Below are 20,527 nucleotides of genomic sequence, written 5' to 3' on the forward strand. Positions count from 1 at the left end.
AAACTACTCCAGTTAGCTCAGTCATGTTGGAACTCAGATATCCGCTGGAGAAAATATTTTTTCATGGAGCGTTTATTGAGTCACTGAGTTATTAAAGTTAAACAGGTAGCTAACCGTTAGCCCGGCTAATCTATGATAACCATGACTAATTACAAAAACATGCACACATAAATAGTAATGTTTGTCCAATCATTGGTTTTATAAACTTTACAAACATCAGATTAGTCTAAACAGTGATATAGTGACGTGAAAAAGTAGATAAATATAGCGAAACTCTCGTCCGTCACTATTGTTCGAATGCTGGTTTTCTACCAGGAAGTAGTTGTAAACAACAAGGAGATTCGTCCTATTATGTCCTGTTCTATTCTATTCTGTTCTGTTCTATTATATCCTATCCTATTCTATTATGTCCTATTCTATTCTATTATGTCCTATTCTATTCTATTATGTCCTATTCTATTCTATTCTATTCTATTATGTCCTATTCTATTCTATTCTATTCTATTATGTCCTATTCTATTCTATTCTATTCTATTATGTCCTATTCTATTCTATTATGTCCTATTCTATTCTATTATGTCCTATTCTATTGTATTATATTCTATTATGTCCTATTCTATTCTATTATGTCCTATTCTATTCTATTCTATTATGTCCTATTCTATTCTGTTATATGTCCTATTCTATTCTATTCTATTCTATTAGTATATTATATCCTATTCTATTGTATTCTGTTCTATTCTATTCTGTAATATTCTGTTCTATTATATCCTATTATATTCTGTTCTATTCTGTTATATCGTATTCTATTCTGTTATATTCTGTTGTATTATGTTCTGTTCTCTTCTCTCCTCCTCTCCGTCTTGGTCTCTCCTGTGTTTGACTCTCGTTGTGTTTGACTCTCGTTGTGTTTGACCTGTGTGTGACTCAGTCGGTGACGACACCTTCACCGTGTGGTTTTACTTAAACAGTGTGGAGGTGATCAAAGGGAGTGGGCGGGGCTTAGCGCCGCTGAGAGCGTCATCAGTCACAACAGTTTATCCAGACAGTCACTCTCCATGTACACACACACACACACACGCACACACACACACACCAGTCAGCCTCATCACTCTTACTGTGAAACAGCTTTTTAGTCATAAGGGAATGGAATGTCTTTTATTTTGAAAGTCTGACAGTCAGACCACACACAGGAGACGGACCAATCAGAGATGACAAACAAGGCTTTTGCTTTGTTTTGACTGTTTTTGTGGTTGTTTTTTTAGAATATTTAGACAGAAATAGAACAGAAGAATAGAAATGAGTCCACACTGCAAAAACTCAATATCTTACCAAGAATATTATTCTTGTTTTTTATATATTATTTTTATATATATTTTTTATACTATTACTTAGATTAGATTAGATTATACTTTATTATCAGATCACTCTGAAATTTGTCTTGCGTCCCATGACGTCCAAAGTTTCACATAAATAATAACAAAATACAAAAAACATACATTTACAGAAAGCACTTAGTCAAAACAAATGTCATTCTACTTAAAATAAGACTCATCACATAAAAAGCAGCTTGTTTTTAGACACTTTTTACTTCTTTCAAGCAGATTTTCACTTGAAATAAGTAGAAAAATCTGATAGTGGAGCAAGTTTTTCTTTCTTATTACAAGCACAAAAAACTTGCTTTCACTGGCAGATTTTTCTACTTATTTCAAGTGAAAATGATCTAAAAACAAGTTCATTTTTAGGTGTTGAGTCTTATTTTAAGTGGAAAGAGTTTAGTTTTGACTAGAAATGAGACATTTTGACAAGAAATAAGACAAATATTCTTGGAAAGATTTTGAGTTTTTGCAGTGTAGTTTACAGTTTTATTTATTCATTTTATTTATGTCCAACTATTAACACTGTATATATATATATATAAATACCTGTATATACTCTTATATTACTCCTATAAATAATTCAGCACATAACTCTATTCATTCACTAACAGAATGTCTTTATCTCTCTCTTTTGTTTTATATTTGCATATTTTTCTACTTTTTGTTACAACGCTACTGTAACAACCAAGTTTCCCATGTGTGTGTGTGTGTGTGTGGACAATGAAAAGGTAAAATACAAATCAAAGCTTCACTAATAACAAGATTAAACTTTTAGGAGTCAAAAGTTAAAGTTAAAGGGAGTTAAAAAGGGATAGTTCAGCATTTTGGCAAATTGGCCCATTGCCATAATCCCTATAGTCATAGCAGTAGGTTTGTTACCTTTTAATTGTCGGTGCAAGCTATTTTTAGAACGGCGGAGCAGAGCCGTGAGCTGCTCAGAGCTACACTACGGAGGCTCATTATGGGATTTCTTGGACTATCCCTTTAAATAACATAAAAGTCATACAATATCTACTCATGGATACTGCAGTAGTTCTAAATATGACTGGTACTATAACTGCAGTAGTATTTGACCTCATGTCAGTGGGTTGTTGTTGTGATGGAGGAAGAGGAGGAGGAGGAAGAGCAGTTTGCTGACAACAAACTGAGCCAAGTCACTTACTGGAACCAGAGGGGGGGGGGGGGTTGTGGTTTGTCGCTGTGATGCCAGCCAGTGTGTGTGTGTGTGTGTGTGTGTGTGTGTGTGCATGTACACAGGATGGTTGTGTCTTTGCCACAGCTTCTTCCTTCACACAGTCGCTCAGTGTTTCAGTGTTTTGGACTCTGAGCTCTGAACATTTCCACTTGAAGCTGCACAAGAAACCAACCAGAAACCTCAATCTTCACTGTGTCACTAATTAAACATTTCAAATCAACATTCATTATCCCAAGATGTTCGTATTCAGATAATGAACTTTATATTAAAGCATAATAACATTCTCCCACAGCTTCTTGAGACTTTTCCAGGAACAACTCCCTTATTTAATTCATTCAGGAAATAAAGTTCAGTAAAAGAGAAAGTTTCCACAAACATAAATGAGAAGTAAACACTGCAAAAACTCAAAATCTTACCAAGAATATTTGTCTATTTTTTTGTCAAAATGTCATTTCTAAGTCGAAACAAATCTCATTCTACTTAAAATAAGACTCATCACATTAAAAAGCAGCTTGTTTTTAGACACTTTTTACTTCTTTCAAGCAGATTTTCACTTGAAATAAGTAGAAAAATCTGATAGTGGAGCAAGTTTTTCTTTCTTATCACAAGCACAAAAAACTTCCTTTCACTGGCAGATTTTTCTACTTATTTCAAGTGAAAATTTTGATTGAAACAAGTGAAAATGATCTAAAAACAAGTTAATTTGTAGGTGATGAGTCTTATTTTAAGTGGAAAGAGATTAGCTTTGAATAGAAATGAGACATTTTGACAAGAAATAAGACAAATATTCTTGGAAAGATTTTGAGTTTTTGCAGTGTAAAGTGCAGGAACACAGTGTTTATTGTACATTTGTTTAGAGCTGCAACAATTAATCGATTCATCAAACAATAATCGATTATCGTCAACTATTTTGATAATCTAATAATCAGTTTGAGTAGTTTTTTAAGAAAAAAAAAGTCAAAATTCTCTGATTCCAGCTTCTTCAATGTGAATATTTCTGGTTTCTTTGTTCCTTTATGACAATAAACTGAGTCTCTCTTTGGTTTGTGGACAAAACAAGACATTTGAGGACGATGTCGTCTGGTGGTTTGAGAAACACTGGTTGACGTTTATCAACATTTTATTGACCAAACAACTAATCGATTAATCGTTTAAATAATCGACAGGTTAATCGATAATAATAATAATCGTTAGGCCTAGTTGCAGTAAAAACTCAGACAGCGCCGCTCTGACGCTGTGGTGGAAGGTGGAATTGCAGCGTGAATGACACAAATTAAGCCCCGCCCCCTTTTTTTTCAATCACAGCGGTTACAAACGGATGCTGTTGTCACTTGGCAACAAGTCTGCTTGAGTTATTATGGGCTAGCTGGTGTTTCTATTGTTTTCTAACCTCTCTGTGTCTCTGCAGATCCTGCCTGCTGCCACCATGCTGCCGAGTTTTCATCTTGTAAAGAAGCTTGTGACCAGGTAGGAGAACACACACACACACACACACACACACACACACACACACACACACACACACACACACGCAGATGGACAGAGTACTCGACCCCAGTACTTGAGTAAGAGTACAAATACTACTGGTCAAAATTTACTCCGTTACAAGTAAAAGTAGCTCAGTCGACATGTTACTGTACTTCACTGCAAAAACTCAAAATCTTTCCAAGAATATTTGTCTTATTTCTTGTCCAAATGTCTCATTTCTAGTCAAAACTAAACTCTTTCCACTTAAAATAAGACTCATCACCTAAAAATTCACTTGTTTTTAGATAATTTTCACTTGTTTCAAACTAATTTTCACTTGAAATAAGTAGAAAAATCTGCCAGTGAAAGTTTTTTGTGCTTGTAATAAGAAAGAAAAACTTGCTCCACTATCAGATTTTTCTACTTATTTCAAGTGAAAATTAGTTTGAAACAAGTGAAAATGATCTAAAGTTCATTTGTAGGTGATGAGTCTTATTTTAAGTGGAAAGAGATTAGTTTTGACTAGAAATTATATATTTTGACAAGAAATAAGACAAATATTCTTGGAAAGATTTTGAGTTTTTGCAGTGTTGAGTAAGAGTAAAAAAGTACATGCTTATAAATTTACTTTAAGTAGAAGTAAGACTATGAGTAAATGTCTTATTCTTCACATCAATGAATGACTCTAATTGTTTGTAAATGAATGTAAGGAGCTTTTAACTCTTGTTAGTGAGAATGAACTCTTTGAAAGCAGCTGCACTGATGTGCTGCTTTTAGGGGTTAGGGTTTCCTTCACAGACAAACACAGCTTGTGTCCAATAGGATTTTAGACAAAGACCTGAAAGTAACCAGTACTTTTCAGCCTTCCTACTAATTAAAGCAGAAGTAAGCGATATTTTTGTGTTAATATAAGTCTTAAATAGCCGTTACAGTGACTTTCACAGGTAAAACAGGTCGGAGAAACACGAGTGGGTTGCCTGGAACGCTACAAAGTCGTAAGTCGTGACTTGAAGCTGTAATTTACGGTTTCAAAAGCCTGCCTGGAACGCAGCATTAGCCAAAACCACCGGATCGCTTACTTCTGCTTTAACTCCAGTAAAAGTAAAAATATTTGTCTTGGAAATGTATTCAAGTAAGAGTAATAAGTACCAAAGAAATCTAATACTCTAGTAAAGTACAAATCCTCTGGATATGTACTTAAAGCAGAAGTAAGTGATATATTTGTGTTAATATAAGTCTTAAATAGTTATATTTTCCGACAGCAATCACTTCTATAGAGTGTTTGGTCTGAAACACGGGTCTGTCAGTCACTCTGCTCTGCTCTGAGCCCAGGAGAAAACATTTATCGTATCCTACAGTTTTTATCCAATGAGGAGAGAGAACAGCATGCAGGGCTGTGTGTGCAGCCAAGGAACGCCGTGAATGTGGCGACGTAGGGACGAGGACTGTTATGGTGCGTTCAAGGAAACTCGTATTTTTCCGACCGTGAAGTCGTACCAGTTCGATCTGGTACGAGTTCACCGGTCAGAAGTTACGAGTGGCCGTTATAGTGACTTTCACAGGTAAAACAGGTCGGAAAAACACGAGTGGGTTGCCTGGAACGCTACAAAGTCGTAAGTTGTGACTTGAAGCTGTAATTTACGATTTCAAAAGCCGGCCTGGAACGCAGCATTAGCGAAAACGACCGGACCACTTACTTCTGCTTTAAGTACAGTACATTTAAGTAAAATTTAAGTAAATTTACTCCGTTACTGTCCACCACTGCACACACACACACACACACACACACACACACACACACACACACACACACACTCATCAGCCCATTACATTCATGGGTCTGAATCCATGAATGGAGGTTTTTGAAGGAGACGAGTGTAAAAAGTTTTTTTGTCTCTTGTTGCTTTGAAGTGCAGAATAAAAAGTTCAGCTTCACCCGGTTGGGAGCAGGTGACGCCCCCCAATACCCCCCCCCCACCCCCACCCCTTCTCTCTATCTCTATCTCCCCCCCAAACCCCCCCTACTCTCTCTCTCGTCCTTCTTTACCGACATAAAGAAGACGTGAAAGAGTCTTTTCTCTGCCAGCGACAGACAGGCAGAGTTCAAACCTTATTCCTGCTTTTGAAGTGGGAAGAGGACGGAGGAAAAGGGGGAGAGAGGGGAGGGGGGAGGGAGGAGGGTGGGGGGGGGCATTGAAGAGGGCGGTTGTCCTCTTATTGGTTGACATCATCATTCTGCCAAATGAAAGATGTTTAGTGACGGATGAAGATGGAGGAGGAGGAGGAGGAGGAGGTGGAGAGATGTAATGAGCTCTAAACACCCCCCTGCCCCTTTAGAGGTGGTGGTTAAAGCTGCAGCGTGGTTTAATGTAGGGGTGTGTGTGTGTGTGTGTTGGGGAGTGGGGTGTAACGACCAGGATGGTTTAGACTCTAACGACCTGGTTCTGGTTCTGTTTCCACCCAGGATAAAGAGCAAGGAGGTTAAATATAGACGAATAATCGAGGGGTGCACGATATCAGGAAGTTATGACGTCATCCCCAAAGGAAATTTTAAATCGAAAGCAACTGGACTTTGTTATTTGTCCTAGAAAACGTTGATAACATAACGAATAACCTCATTTACTTTAGTGAAAAGTTCTTCATTTGTATAAAACCAGCCAAGATCCTTTAACTTTATTTTGTGGGTACTTTGGAAGCACTTTATCAGTGTGTTTAACTAACTTGTGTCAGTGCATTATCTATCTATCTATCTATCTATCTATCTATCTATCTATCTATCTATCTATCTATCTATCTATCTATCTATCTATCTATCTATCTATCTATCTATCTATCTATCTATCTATCTATGCACCTTATTTAAATAGATGTTCATCAAATATCATGTCAACTATTTGACATAGATATCAAAAAGTTTTGTTTGATATCTTTTAGCAAATGTTTGAAAGGCTGGCTAATAGAATATCTTCATTCAAAGAGTCAAAACTGTCTAGTCTTTCTTATCTCCAGGTATGTTATCGGTTATCAGTTATCGGTTATCGGTTTTAAAAAAAAGTTATCGTGCATCCCTAGAATAATCTTTATTTCTTTATTTTGATACATGAAAGAATCAGACTGAAGGTCACAATGTGATCAATGACTCTGAGTCCAGGAGTTTGATCTAATTCTAATGTTTTTAATAGACTGTAATGAGATCAGAAATAATCTGGACGTTCCAATTTAAAAAGTGATGATGATTACAACAGAACCTGAACCTGAAGGTTGTTGGTGCTGACGTTGACGTTGAGTCCTCCTGTGAGTCCGTGAGTCCGTCTGCAGCAGCTTCTATTCACCTCTCACACAGACGGACCAACAACCCGCTCTGCTTTTGTTGCCACACTGAGATTTCCTCTTTGATGATGTGCCAGTGAATCAGCGTCGCTCGGCTTGGCGTTGTGTCTTCCTGTCACTTCAGAGAGGAGGGGGGGAGAGGAGGAGGAGGGGGGGGGGGGGTCTGAATTCCTCTGGTTCAGTTTGCTCTGATAAAGAACCAGAACAAGAACAGGACATCACAAACACATCATGAGCGTCTGCAGCCTGAAGGAGGACAGAGTCCAGATGGATTAAGGAATGAAGGACTGAAGGACCAAAGGAACAATGACAATGGACTGAAGGACTGATTGATGGAAGGACCGATGGACTTATGGAATTATGGACTGAAGGACCAATGGATCGGTGGACCAAGGGCCTGGTCTATTGATGGACTGATGGACTGGTGGACTGATGGACTAAAGGACCAATGGACCGATGGACCTAAGGACCTAAGGACCGATGGACCTAAGGACGATGGATTGATGGACCTAAGGACTGATGGACCTAAGGGCCTATGGACCTAAGGACCGATGGACCTAAGGACCGATGGACCTAAGGACGATGGATTGATGGACCTAAGGACGATGGATTGATGGACCTACGGACCGATGGACCTAAGGACGATGGATTGATGGACCTAAGGACTGATGGACCTAAGGGCCTATGGACCTAAGGACCGATGGACCTAAGGACCGATGGACCTAAGGACGATGGATTGATGGACCTACGGACCGATGGACCTAAGGACGATGGATTGATGGACCTAAGGACCGATGGACCTAAGGACGATGGATTGATGGACCTAAGGACCGATGGACCTAAGGACGATGGATTGATGGACCTAAGGACCGATGGACCTAAGGACGATGGATTGATGGACCTACGGACCGATGGACCTAAGGACGATGGATTGATGGACCTAAGGACCGATGGACCTAAGGACGATGGATTGATGGACCTACGGACCGATGGACCTAAGGACGATGGATTGATGGACCTAAGGACCGATGGACCTAAGGATGATGGATTGATGGACCTAAGGACCGATGGACCTAAGAACGATGGATTGATGGACCTAAGGACCGATGGACCGATGGACCTAAGGACCGATGGACCTAAGGACGATGGATTGATGGACCTAAGGACCGATGGACCGATGGACCTAAGGACCGATGGACCTAAGGACGATGGATTGATGGACCTAAGGACCGATGGACCTAAGGATGATGGATTGATGGACCTAAGGACCGATGGACCGATGGACCTAAGGACCGATGGACCTAAGGACGATGGATTGATGGACCTAAGGAACGATGGACCGATGGACCTAAGGGCCGATGGACCTAAGGACCGATGGAGTGATGGACCTAAGGACAGATGGGCCTAAGGACCAATGGAGTGATGGACCTAAGAATCAATGGACCTAAGGGCCGATGGACCTAAGGGCCGATGGACCGATGGACTGATGGACCGATGGACCTAAGGACCGATGGACCTAAGGACAGATGGACCTAAGGACCGATGGACCGATGGACTGATGGACCGATGGACAGATGCACCTAAGGACCGATGGATTGATGGACAGATGGACCTAAGGGCCGATGGACCTAAGGGCCGATGGACCGATGGATTGATGGACCTAAGGACAGATGGAACTAAGGACGATGGGCCGATGGACCTAAGGACCGATGGATTGATGGACCGGTGGACTAATGGACCTAAGGAACGATGGACCGATGGACTTATGGACTGAAGTCTGAGACAAAACGACCACAGAGATGAAAGTTGAAACAGAAACAGGAAGTTGCAGCAGAATTCGCTCCTGACATAAAAATCAAACTTTTGACATTTGGTGAAACTGTCAGATTTATGATCTCTTCTTCCAGCTTTTAGCTTCTCTGGGATCGTTAATTTTCAGAGTGTGTGAAGTCGGTGCGGCGACGACGTCCAATCGCTGCAGAGGAGGAAACGAGGGGGCGGGGCCAGTGGCAGCGTGTGAGGCTGTAAATCTCAGTCAGCGGGTTTCATGACTTCACTCTGCAGCCAGAGACTGTTGGTTCACACCGCGCTGAGAAGTGTTATGGCTGTGTGTGTGTGTGTGTGTGTGTGTGTGTGTTGGCTGTGTGTGTGTGTGTGTGTGTGTGTGTGTGTGTGTGTGTGTGTGTGTGTGTGTGGGGTGTTGGGAGGGACTGTGTTTCCCAGGGCCGGAGCACATTCCTCGGAGCTGGAGAGCAGCTCACACACTGATCCATGAGACAATAAAAAAAAAAGAGCTTCGGCCTCTTCAAAGTGAAAACGATCGATTTCATCTGCTGATGCTGATCACTGCCAATAATCTCTGCCAGTGACTCACAGCTCAGAGGGGGGGAGGAGGGGGAGGGGGAGGAGGGGGAGGAACGACTTCAAAGAGCAGATCTGTAAACCATCAGGTGGAGTTCACCTGGAGAAGCTGTGAAGTTTTATTCCACTGAGGTTTTTTTCACTTCTTGGGTTCTGGGAAATAGTATGAAACCGGAGTACAACAATGTAAACAGAGGGTTATTTGCACATGACGTCACCGTACTAGGACGTCGCCGCGGTTACGCCCACTGAGCGGCAAAAAGACGAGAGACAGAGACGCCAAAGTTTAAAATCTACAGCAGCATGAACTAAGGGAACTGCAACACATCTGGAGGATTCGTCTTTTTACTTTGACCGAGTTGCATTCAGGAACCAGTTTTCAATGACCGAAAGTAAATTCATTTGAGCTGTAATTTTTTCAATCCATCAGCCGTGTTTACTGTTTCATGTGTCATAGTTCTGATGGTCAGACAGATGAATTACGCTGCATTCAAAACAATTCGGAGAAACTAATTCTGACATGTCAAAAATGAATTGAACGGCGTCGAACTCGGAAGTTACAGGTCGGAAACTCGGGTATCATTTCAGTCAGAGCTCCGACTTTCAGACTTGACGTCACGACAACATCAAAACATGGCGGCCCTCGTCTTAAACGGTTAGAATTTAAACATTTTAAGTTGTTTGTTGAGGTTTGAATGCATATTTTTTGTGTATTATTGCAGTAGCCTATATTAAATATGTTTATATTAAGCTGTGATTGTTGTATGGTGTGAAATTGTGTTTCCTCCTATGTGACGGAAATAAGGTTTAACTGTTATCAAGGCTGTAACATTATATGTGCGTCTCCTCTCCTCTTCATTTGCCTCCAAAATAAACATAATTTACTGCTGCATTCATTTTTCGTATTCAGCTGTGAGCCACAATACGCCAAACTTCCTACAGGTGTCCATGTTTTTTCTCTTCCGAGTTCCTGCAGCGTTAATGCAATGATGTCGGAAATTTCCGAGTTGGGAATTCCGACCTCGGAGTTGTTTTGAATGCAGCATGAGTCTCTAACATCCGACAGTTTGACTGGTCAGAGTTTTTCAGTATAGAAGCAGCTCAGGTTTAAGTGTCAGGATGAAAGAAACAGCTGTGATCTCGTTCCTCTGCACATCAACAATGATCCTGTCTGTCATTGTGTGTTACAGGATGGATTAAAACACACAACGTAAACAATGTGACTGTAGATACATGTAGATGCTGTAGGACAGAGGACAGAGATTCGATTCCAATTCTTATTAGGGTCACGATTTGATTCGATTCTCGATGGATGTGCATTGAAATTGAAAAGGCCTGTAACTGTTCCTCTCTCTTCAGCCTGGTGTTTGGCTGCAGTTAACGGTTAATAGTCGGTTAATGAGCGTCGGTTATCTTCGCTCACTGCAACGCTGAGTACGGAAGCCTGTGAGGGCCGATCCAGAACCGTAGAGGATAAGAATCGCGATTCTTACATCAATTGTTTTTTTCCCTCCACCCCTAGTGGATAGTTTTAGTTTCTGTTTAAATCTAAAGGCTGATTGAATACATGTTGAAATGATTCAGTGATTTCTGGCAACATGGCCGTGGACCAGACGGTTTTGGGTTCTGGTTGTCGAGTCCTTCTGGCCTCAGTTTGTTGTGATACTACATGTATAGCATTAGCCGCCTGTATTAGCCACATGTATTAGCCACCTGTATAATTAAAAACCTGCATTAGTCACCTTTTGCACCGTGGAAACTCATTCCCGTTTGTTTAGTTTTGAGTCTCGTCAGAGTTTTAGTTTGAGACGCTGCTGAAAGCATTTTATTTTGAGAAAACACAGCGAGTGACACATGTGGGGAGGGTTAGGGTCCGTCTACTTCCTGTTTCTGTTTACACCGGCTCGCGCATGCTCAGATGAATCACTCAGGTGTGTGTGTGTGTGTGTGTGTGTGTGTGTGTTTCAGGTGTGTGAGTCTGGATGGTTCCAGTTTTAGTCGTGTGGACGTCGCTTCGACTCGTGAGACGTGAAGTTATTCAGATTTTATTTATGTCAATGATCTGATTCCATTTAACTCGACTACAAACAGTCTGATGAGTCACCGAGTGTGTGTGTGTGTGTGTCTGTGTCTGTGTGTCTGTGTGTGTGAGACACATTTTTCTCTTCAACATGAAACCAGAAACTCCTTTTTAATCACTTCCCTCTAAATCTCTGTCATATTTGATCAGTTAATTGGAATTAGACGACACTTCCAGCGACCGATCCCACACACACACACACACACTGAACACACACTCTCAGTCTGTGGGTTTAAAGTGTGTGTGTTTACACTAACTGACTGTGTGTGTGTGTGTGTGTGTGTGTGTGTTGCAGCTCGCCACTATAAAGAGTGAGTCTCGTCTGAAGCATCTCCTCCAGCGGTTACCCAGCTACTGCCCAGAGTCCATGGTGAGTTCACTGACCTCTAACTTCACCTGTAAACACCAGCTTCACCTGTTGTATTGAATATTAATGGTTTATTTTCATCTCTCCAGCTGCTTTGTTGTTTTTTTCCTGTTGAATGATGTTGAAATTTGAGTTTGCACGTTATAAAACCAACAAAACAATGGAAATAATGAAATTAAACATTGTGCAAGAGAGGTGGAAGTTATAAAAGGTTTATGCAAATACTTCCCTTATGTAAAAACAACAGCGGTGGTCTTCAAAGTAAAAAATAAAAGATGATAATACAGAAATTAAACATTAGAAACATTAAAAATAAGAGAAAATAATTTAGTAATTCACATACAATAGAAAGATAAAGACTGACGGGTCCAGAAGTGTTATAAATCTTTACTAAAAAGTGAGTTTTTGGTTCGTTGGATAAAAACAAAGACGTCATCAAACATGGAAGTGATGGACAGGTGACGATGAGTCATCACATGCGTGGGAGTAAAAATGTTGAAATGTGTTTTAAAGGAATAGTTCACCAAAAAAAAGAGAAATCTAGTCATTAGTGACTCCTCCTCATGCTGATGAATACTCCAGAGTAGTTTTTTATTCCTCAAAGTGCATCTGAAGACCCGGGAGGCCGGTTCCTAGTCCAACCAAAACTTTATATGAGAGTCAATAGGGACCGACACAAAAACGTCCTTAAAACTACACAACAACCATTTAATATTCCTCCACACTGCTCGTCCACTGCAATCCAAGTGTCCTGAAGGGAAATAGTCCAGAGTTTGGACTGTTGAGGCTGTAAAAATGTCCTAAATGAGGTAGTTTCCAGTAAACTCTGGACTATCTCCCTTCAGGACACTTGGATTGCAGTGGACGAGCAGTGTGGAGGAATATTAAATGGTTGTTGTGTAGTTTTATGGACGTTTTTGTTTTGTGTCGGGCCCTATTACTCTCGTATTAAGTTTAAGTTGGACTAGGAACCGGCCTCCCGGGTCTCCAGATGCACTTTGAGGAATAAAAAACTATTCTGCAAAAACTCAAAATCTTTCCAAGAATACTTGTCTTATTTCTTGTCAAAACTAAACTCTTTTCACTTAAAATAAGACTCATCACCTAAAAATTAACTTGTTTTTAGATCATTTTCACTTGTTTCAAACTAATTTTCAATTGAAATAAGTAGAAAAATCTGCCAGTGAAAGCAGTTTTTTTTTGTGCTTGTAATAAGAAAGAAAAACTTGCTCCACTATCAGATTTTTCTACTTATTTCAAGTGAAAATATGCTTGAAAAAAGTACAAAGTGTCTAAAAACAAGCTGCTTTTTAATGTGATGAGTCTTATTTTAAGTAGAATGAGATTTGTTTTGGCTAGAAATGACATTTTGACTAGAAATAAGACAAATATTCTTGGTAAGATTTTGAGTTTTTGCAGTGTACTCCAGAGTCTTCATCAGCATGAGGGTGAATTTCTTTTTTTTTTTTGGTGAACTATTCCTTTAATGGTTGATTGAATGAATGTGAGTGTGTCACCCCGCCCAACACACACACACACACACACACCCAGTGATCGTATCTGTGTGTCCGACTTATTAAACCCACTTCACCAACTCTCTCATTAGACATTGACGGGAAGTGGTGGTCGGTCGGTGGTCGGTGGTCGTCGTGGTTACCAGAATATACTGCAGCACCTGGTCCAACCACACGCACACACACACATATACACACACACACACAGACACACACACACACACACACGGTGGTTAATTACACAGCGGAGGCTCTGGTCGTTGGATGCTCGTCTGTCACAGCGGCTCCTCCAGTAATTAGACGCAGCCGGCGACTGTTTCCCTTCCATCCCATCATGTGAACATGTGTCGTGCTCTTACGCAACACGAGACGGATTCACACACACAGGACGCTCCGACGTGTGAGGAAGAGGAAGATGATGAAGATGAAGATGAACCACAGAGTCGTCGTGTTTTGTTTTGTTTTCTCTCCACACTGCAAAAACTCAAAATCTTACCAAGAATATTTGTCTTATTTCTAGTGAAAATGTCTAATTTCTCGTCAAAACTAATCTCATTCTACTTAAAATAAGACTCATCACATAAAAAGCAGCTTCTTTTTAGACACTTTTCACTTATTTCAAGCAGATTTTCACTTGAAATAAGTAGAAAAATCTGATAGTGGAGCAAGTTTTTCTTTCTTATTACAAGCACAAAAAACTTGCTTTCACTGGCAGATTTTTCTACTTATTTCAAGTGAAAATTTGTTTGAAACAAGTGAAAATGATCTAAAAACAAGTTAATTTTTAGTCAATGAGTCTTATTTTAAGTGGAAATAGATTAGTTTTGACTAGGAATGAGACATTTTGACAAGAAATAAGACAATATTCTTGGAAAGATCTTTATCATCCTCCACCTCCTCCTCCTCCACTGCAAAAACTCAAAATCTTACCAAGAATATTTGTCTTATTTCTTGTCAAAATGTCTCATTTCTAGTCAAAACTAATCTCTTTCCACTTAAAATAAGACTCAACACCTAAAAATGTACTTGTTTTTAGATCATTTTCACTTGTTTCAAACTGATTTTCACTTGAAATAAGTAGAAAAATCGTAATACAAAAGAAAAACTTACTTCACTATCAGATTGTTCTACTTATTTCAAGTGAAAATCTGCTTCAAAGAAGTAAAAAGTGTCTAAAAACAAGTTCATTTTTAGGTGACGAGTCTTATTTTAAGTGGAAAGAGATTAGTTTTGACTAGAAATGAGACATTTTGACAAGAAATAAGACAAATATTCTTGGTAAGAGTTTGGGTTTTTGCAGTGCACTTCCTCTTCGTCCGTCCGTTCGTTTCGTTTCGTTTCGTTCTCTCGCTTCTCGACAGATGTTTCTCCAAACCGACGAACGAAACGAACCGCTGGACAATTAGTCTCATACCAGGAAATGATTTGCCACCGTCCGTCCCCGTCGCCGCCGACAACGACGACAACAACAGCCTCAGATATGAGATGTTTTAATTACAGAAGAATTTATATGGAGCGGTTTTAATGTGAAGCAGAGAGAGCTGGAGATGGATGTTGTTGTATTACTTTATATTCCCACGATATCCCATCATACAGATATTTAATCTGTAACCCATCTTTAACACAGAGTTCAGCATCAACTTCACCTGAAATATGAAATATAATGATGATAATATTAATAATAGACAGTTTAAAGGCCTCGTACTGTAAACATATGGATGGAAATTACAACAGACAGACAGTTTATATAAAGGTCATAAATTGGAAAACTTTATTGAATCTGTGTAAAATGGTTCAGTATGTAACATCAAAGGGCCTGGTTTTAATTTTACAAACCAATAATTCAGTTGTAGAGGAAGAAAAGTTCATGTTTCCTTTTCTTCTTTATGTTTTTTTTTCTCCTTTTTTTCCCACATGAACATGAACTTGAACGTGTCACGTTTGTATGAAAAACACTGAACAGACACGTGACTGAACATCAATATTAGAATTTATTTATTCCAGCTGCTGTTAGATTCTACAACAGACTGCATTTTATATACACTGCAAAAAATCAAATATCTTACCAAGAATATTTGTCTTATTTTTAGTCAAAATGTCATTTCTAGTCAAAATAAATCTCATTCTACTTAAAGTAAGACTCATCATATTAAAAAGCAGCTTGTTTTTAGACACTTTTTACTTATTTCAAGCATACTTTCACTTGAAATAATCTGATAGTGGATAGTTTTTCTTTCTTATTACGAGCACAAAAAACTTTCTTTCTTTCACTGGCAGATTTTTCTACTTATTTCAAGTGAAAATTAGTTTGAAACAAGTGAAAATGATCTAAAAACAAGTTCATTTTTAGGTGATGAGTCTTATTTTAAGTGGAAAGAGTTTAGTTTTTACCAGAAATGAGACATTTTGACAAGAAATAAGACAAATATTCTTGGAAAGATTTTGAGTTTTTGCAGTGTAGTTTACAGTTTTATTTATTCATTTTATTCATGTCCAACTATTAACACTATATAAATACCTGTATATACTCTTATATTACTCCTATAAATAATTCAGCACATAACTCTATTCATTCACTAACAGAATGTCTTTATCTCTCTCTTTTGTTTTATATTTGCATATTTTTCTACTTTTTGTTACAACGCTACTGTAACAACCAAGTTTCCCATGTGTGTGTGTGTGGGATTTTAGACTATGACAACATTCATCTACAGACACATACCGGTAATTATATTTCCCACACATTCATTTATTCGTGGCGACTCGGCCACAAATAAATTACATCCGCCACGAATGGATTTTTTCGGCTTTTGGCTCGACCGACCAACGCGATATCGTTCCGTTCATTCTTCTCCGCATAGCTGTTTCTCTGTTATTGGCGTTCACACACACACACCAACAGGGTCGGCCCCTGGCATAAACCCTCTATGTGGTTGTTTAGGGCCACAGCCGTTAGGTGGGGGGCCACATGATCAGAAAGGTACCGGGGTTCATCAAGTCATTTAAACATCCTGAGGTCTGCACGTGCAGCTATGAGCTTTATATGTAATGTGAAGTCAATATTCAGCTTCTTTTATCTCACATTTGAGACATTTGGTGAAAATAGAACGGCAGAATGACAACATTTGTGCTCAAAAAGCAATCTGACAAAATGTCATTTTAGACTTGTTTTCTACACGTATCTATTACTGTATTCATATCCTATTTCAAGCACCAAAACAGTTCATTCTCATGACTGAAGGAGTGTTTTCACAAGGGATTTGACATTTTTCAAAAAGCAGACCTCAAATTTCCAGCATTTGTCCTAAATTATTTCTTTCTACAGTGTTCTAGGACAAACTGGCCTCAGTGTGCTTACAGCGGAGGTTCTAATATTTAGACATAAAACACTTGAGTATTGTTACATCTGCAAGTATCTTAAAAAGATACATTTAAGAAAATGTTAAATTCGAGAAAATGTCCTCAAACCTCAGAGGGATAAACACGTCTGTATTCAGTTTTAACCAGTGATTTGTTCCACAAACAAAAATCTTGTTCAGGGGGCCACCAAAATGCTAGGGCCGGCCCTGCACACACACACAGAGAAGCAGTTCATATAGTACAGCACTACAACACTGTCGGGGTCAGCAGCTCATCTCCATAAATACATTTTCCACAATCCCTAAAGAAAGTTAAAAAGAACCACCAATACTACTACAACTACTACAATGAATGAATGAATGAATTTATTTTTGTGTCATGTCACCACTGTGCTCCATCCCATATGAGTTTACAAGACACATTTAATGACAAATACAAAAAATGTATTTGTCAGTCCTTCCTGTTGCTGCCACACAGGTGTGTTCTGAATAGAATAGAATAGAATAGAATAGAATAGAGAATACTTTATTCATCCCTAGGGAAATTCTAATTAGTCCAGTAGCTCACACAACAATGACACAAAAAAGAAAGAAAGATGAACACAAAAAACATTTTAAGAAGTGTAATGTAACACGATTGCAGCAGGAACAAATGACAAAACTATACATCGCTCTTCGTCTCGTTGCCCAAGCCTTTTCAAGAAATAAATAAAGAAAATGCAAATATATTCAACTGAAAAAGATGATTTATCTTCTCAGCATCGTCTAACCACACACATTCCTTATTTGGATCTACTTTACTAAACAGTTTGTGTCTTATAGAGTCATAGAAAGGACAGTAGGGGTACAGGGTCTTATGTCTTATGTTTTATGTTCTTATGTCTCTATGTAATTGTGGTGTATGAAATGTGGGAATGTATGTAAATTAATGTAATTTGCACTTCTCAAGGCCGCTTTGTACGAAATGGTGAAAACAATTTTCCTTGAAAGGACAAATAAACTCATCTAATCTAATCTAATCTAAAATGAATTTCATTCTCCACCTCTTGGATGTCACATAAACAGGGCCGTTGCTAGGAATTCTGGGCCCCCTTAAAGAATACTAAAGTGCCCCCGCCCTCCCCCCAACTTTTCCAGTTTTTTTTTTTTCTTAGACTACGTATGTATTATCATGTATTGTTTAGCATACTTTGTTTTGATGCTAATGCAGCATTACACTGCAAAAACTCAAGTATCTTGCCAAGAATATTTGTCTTATTTCTAGTCAAAACAAATCTCATTCTACTTAAAGTAAGACACATTATATTAAAAGTAGCTTGTTTTTAGACACTTTTTACTCCTTTCAAGCAGATTTTCACTTGAAATAAGTAGAAAAATCTGATAGTGGAGCAAGTTTTTCTTTCTTATTACAAGCACAAAAAACTTCCTTTCACTGGCAGATTTTTCTACTTATTTCAAGTGAAAATTTGTTTGAAACAAGTGAAAATGATCTTTTAAAAAAAGTTAATTTTTAAGTTATGAGTCTTATTTTAAGTGGAAAGAGATTAGCTTTGACTAGAAATTAGACATTTAGACAAGAAATAAGACAAATATTCTTGGAAAGATGTTGAGTTTTTACAGTGTACTATGAGTATTAGTCAGGGTCTAAGCAGAATAATTCAGTCATACAAAGATTAGACTACTGGGGGTTTTGTATGGGCCCCACTGGGTGCTGGGCCCCTAGAGTTATCATCACCTTTTCTCCCTTATACAACGGCCCTGCACATAAATTACAAATCCTATCGTCTTCTGCTGTGCCGACATATCTTTTCTTTTTAGACAAATTATACAAAACATAGTTTTCTGGGCCAAATACCTGTTTTATTTCACAGTAAGTACGCAGTTTTGGTTTACCCCAAATATCTAATACCATCTATCTTTACTTTGTTGGAAAATAATTTATTTTAATACGTTAATCTCCACTTTCTCTTTGTTATAATAATGGTCCTCATATCCATCTCTCAGCAAGATGTCATAATATGTCCCTGTCCCATGTCCCATTGGTCAGAGTGCAACTACTACTAATAATAATAATGATAATAATAGTCCTAATAATGATAAACAGGAACAACAGCAGCTTAGTCCAACATGTGGATGAGTAACGTCACTTTTCATTGTGTTTATTAATAAAACGTCCTCGTTAACCCTTTCCTCTCCTCTGTCCTGCAGAATGAGCTGTGGATGTGCATCAACTCCACTCTTCCAGGTGAGCAGCAGCAGCAGCTTTAAACCCGCTCATTTAATGTTTAATGTTTAATGTTTCAACCCTCGGAGCCTCCGTCATGGTTACGTAACATGACTGAACCCCTGGAGTCTGGGGGGGTTGAACCTGTAGATGGAGACACACTGCAAAAACTCAAAATCTTTCTAAGAATATTTGTCTTATTTCTTGTCAAAATGTCTCATTTCTAGTCAAAACTAATCTCTTTCCACTTAAGACTCTTCACCTAAATATTAACTTGTTTTTCGATCATTTTCACTTGTTTCAAACTAATTTTCACTTGAAATAAGCACTTTGTCCTTTGCCTACCTCATACATGTTTCGGTATTGTCTAATGTGTTGTCTATTGTCTAATTGTGTCTTTCTATGCCTCACCTTTGTATAGTAGCTTGTGGTCTGTGTATTTTATCATTTTTATGTTATGTGTAGGGACTACAGATGGAAATTAACTTGTTTTTAGATCATTTTCACTTGTTTCAAACTCATTTTCACTTGAAATAAGTAGAAAAATCTGCCAGTGAAAGCAAGTTTTTTTGTGCTTGTAGTAATAAGGAAGAAAAACTTGCTCCACTATCAGATTTTTCCACTTATTTCAAGTGAAAATCTGCTTTAAAGAAGTAAAAAGTGTCTAAAAACAAGCTGCTTTTAATGTGAGGAGTCTTATTTTAAGTAGAATGAGATTAGTTTTGACTAGAAATAAGACAAAATTTAATATTCTTGGTAAGATATTAGAGTGTTTGCAGTGCATGAAGCAGCAGCAGGAACCGGTTAAAGCTGCGAGGGAACAGATCTACCTGTCAGACTGGTGATCGGCTCCAGACTGTTGTTGTTACCTTGTTGTGGTTGCCGTGCCGACGGCCAGAGGAGTCTAGTTGAGAGAGAGAGAGAGAGAGAGAGAGACTGATGATGAGAGAGACTCAACATGTGGCGTTTGCTTCGTCCTCAGGTGTGTCCAGGAAGTCCGAGGGCTGGGTGGGGTTAGGCTGCTGCGAGCTCGCCATCTCAGCCGAGTGTCGCCGGGAATGCAAACTGGTGAGAGACCGGCACCAAAACACTACATAAGATATATATAAGGTTTTAAAATTTAACTTGATTTAACTCTATTAACTAATATTCCTTGACAGAGGTGAGTGGGTTTCTGTGTGTATTCGTACAGCTGCATCTCAATAAGTCAGAATATCATGGAAAAGTCCATTTCTAGTAGTTCAGGTGAAA

At 38.8% G+C, this 20,527-nt stretch overlaps 1 protein-coding gene across 1 annotated transcript in view; it reads left to right on the plus strand.

Moving 5' to 3' along the window:
* The window catches only part of LOC146966017 (reversion-inducing cysteine-rich protein with Kazal motifs-like), an 83,031-nt gene that overhangs the window by 31,401 nt on the left and 31,103 nt on the right, over window positions 1–20,527 (plus strand). Inside the window, exons 2-5 of the mRNA XM_085763435.1 lie at window positions 3,983–4,041; window positions 12,108–12,182; window positions 19,261–19,297; window positions 20,259–20,344. Of these exons, the coding sequence (XP_085619561.1) occupies window positions 3,983–4,041; window positions 12,108–12,182; window positions 19,261–19,297; window positions 20,259–20,344 (257 nt within the window). The remainder of the gene's footprint in view (window positions 1–3,982; window positions 4,042–12,107; window positions 12,183–19,260; window positions 19,298–20,258; window positions 20,345–20,527) is intronic.

The sequence above is a fragment of the Trachurus japonicus genome, chromosome 20 (genome assembly GCF_045865225.1).
Source record: "Trachurus japonicus isolate A0001 chromosome 20, Traja_1.0".
NCBI classification, from domain to species: domain Eukaryota; kingdom Metazoa; phylum Chordata; class Actinopteri; order Carangiformes; family Carangidae; genus Trachurus; species Trachurus japonicus.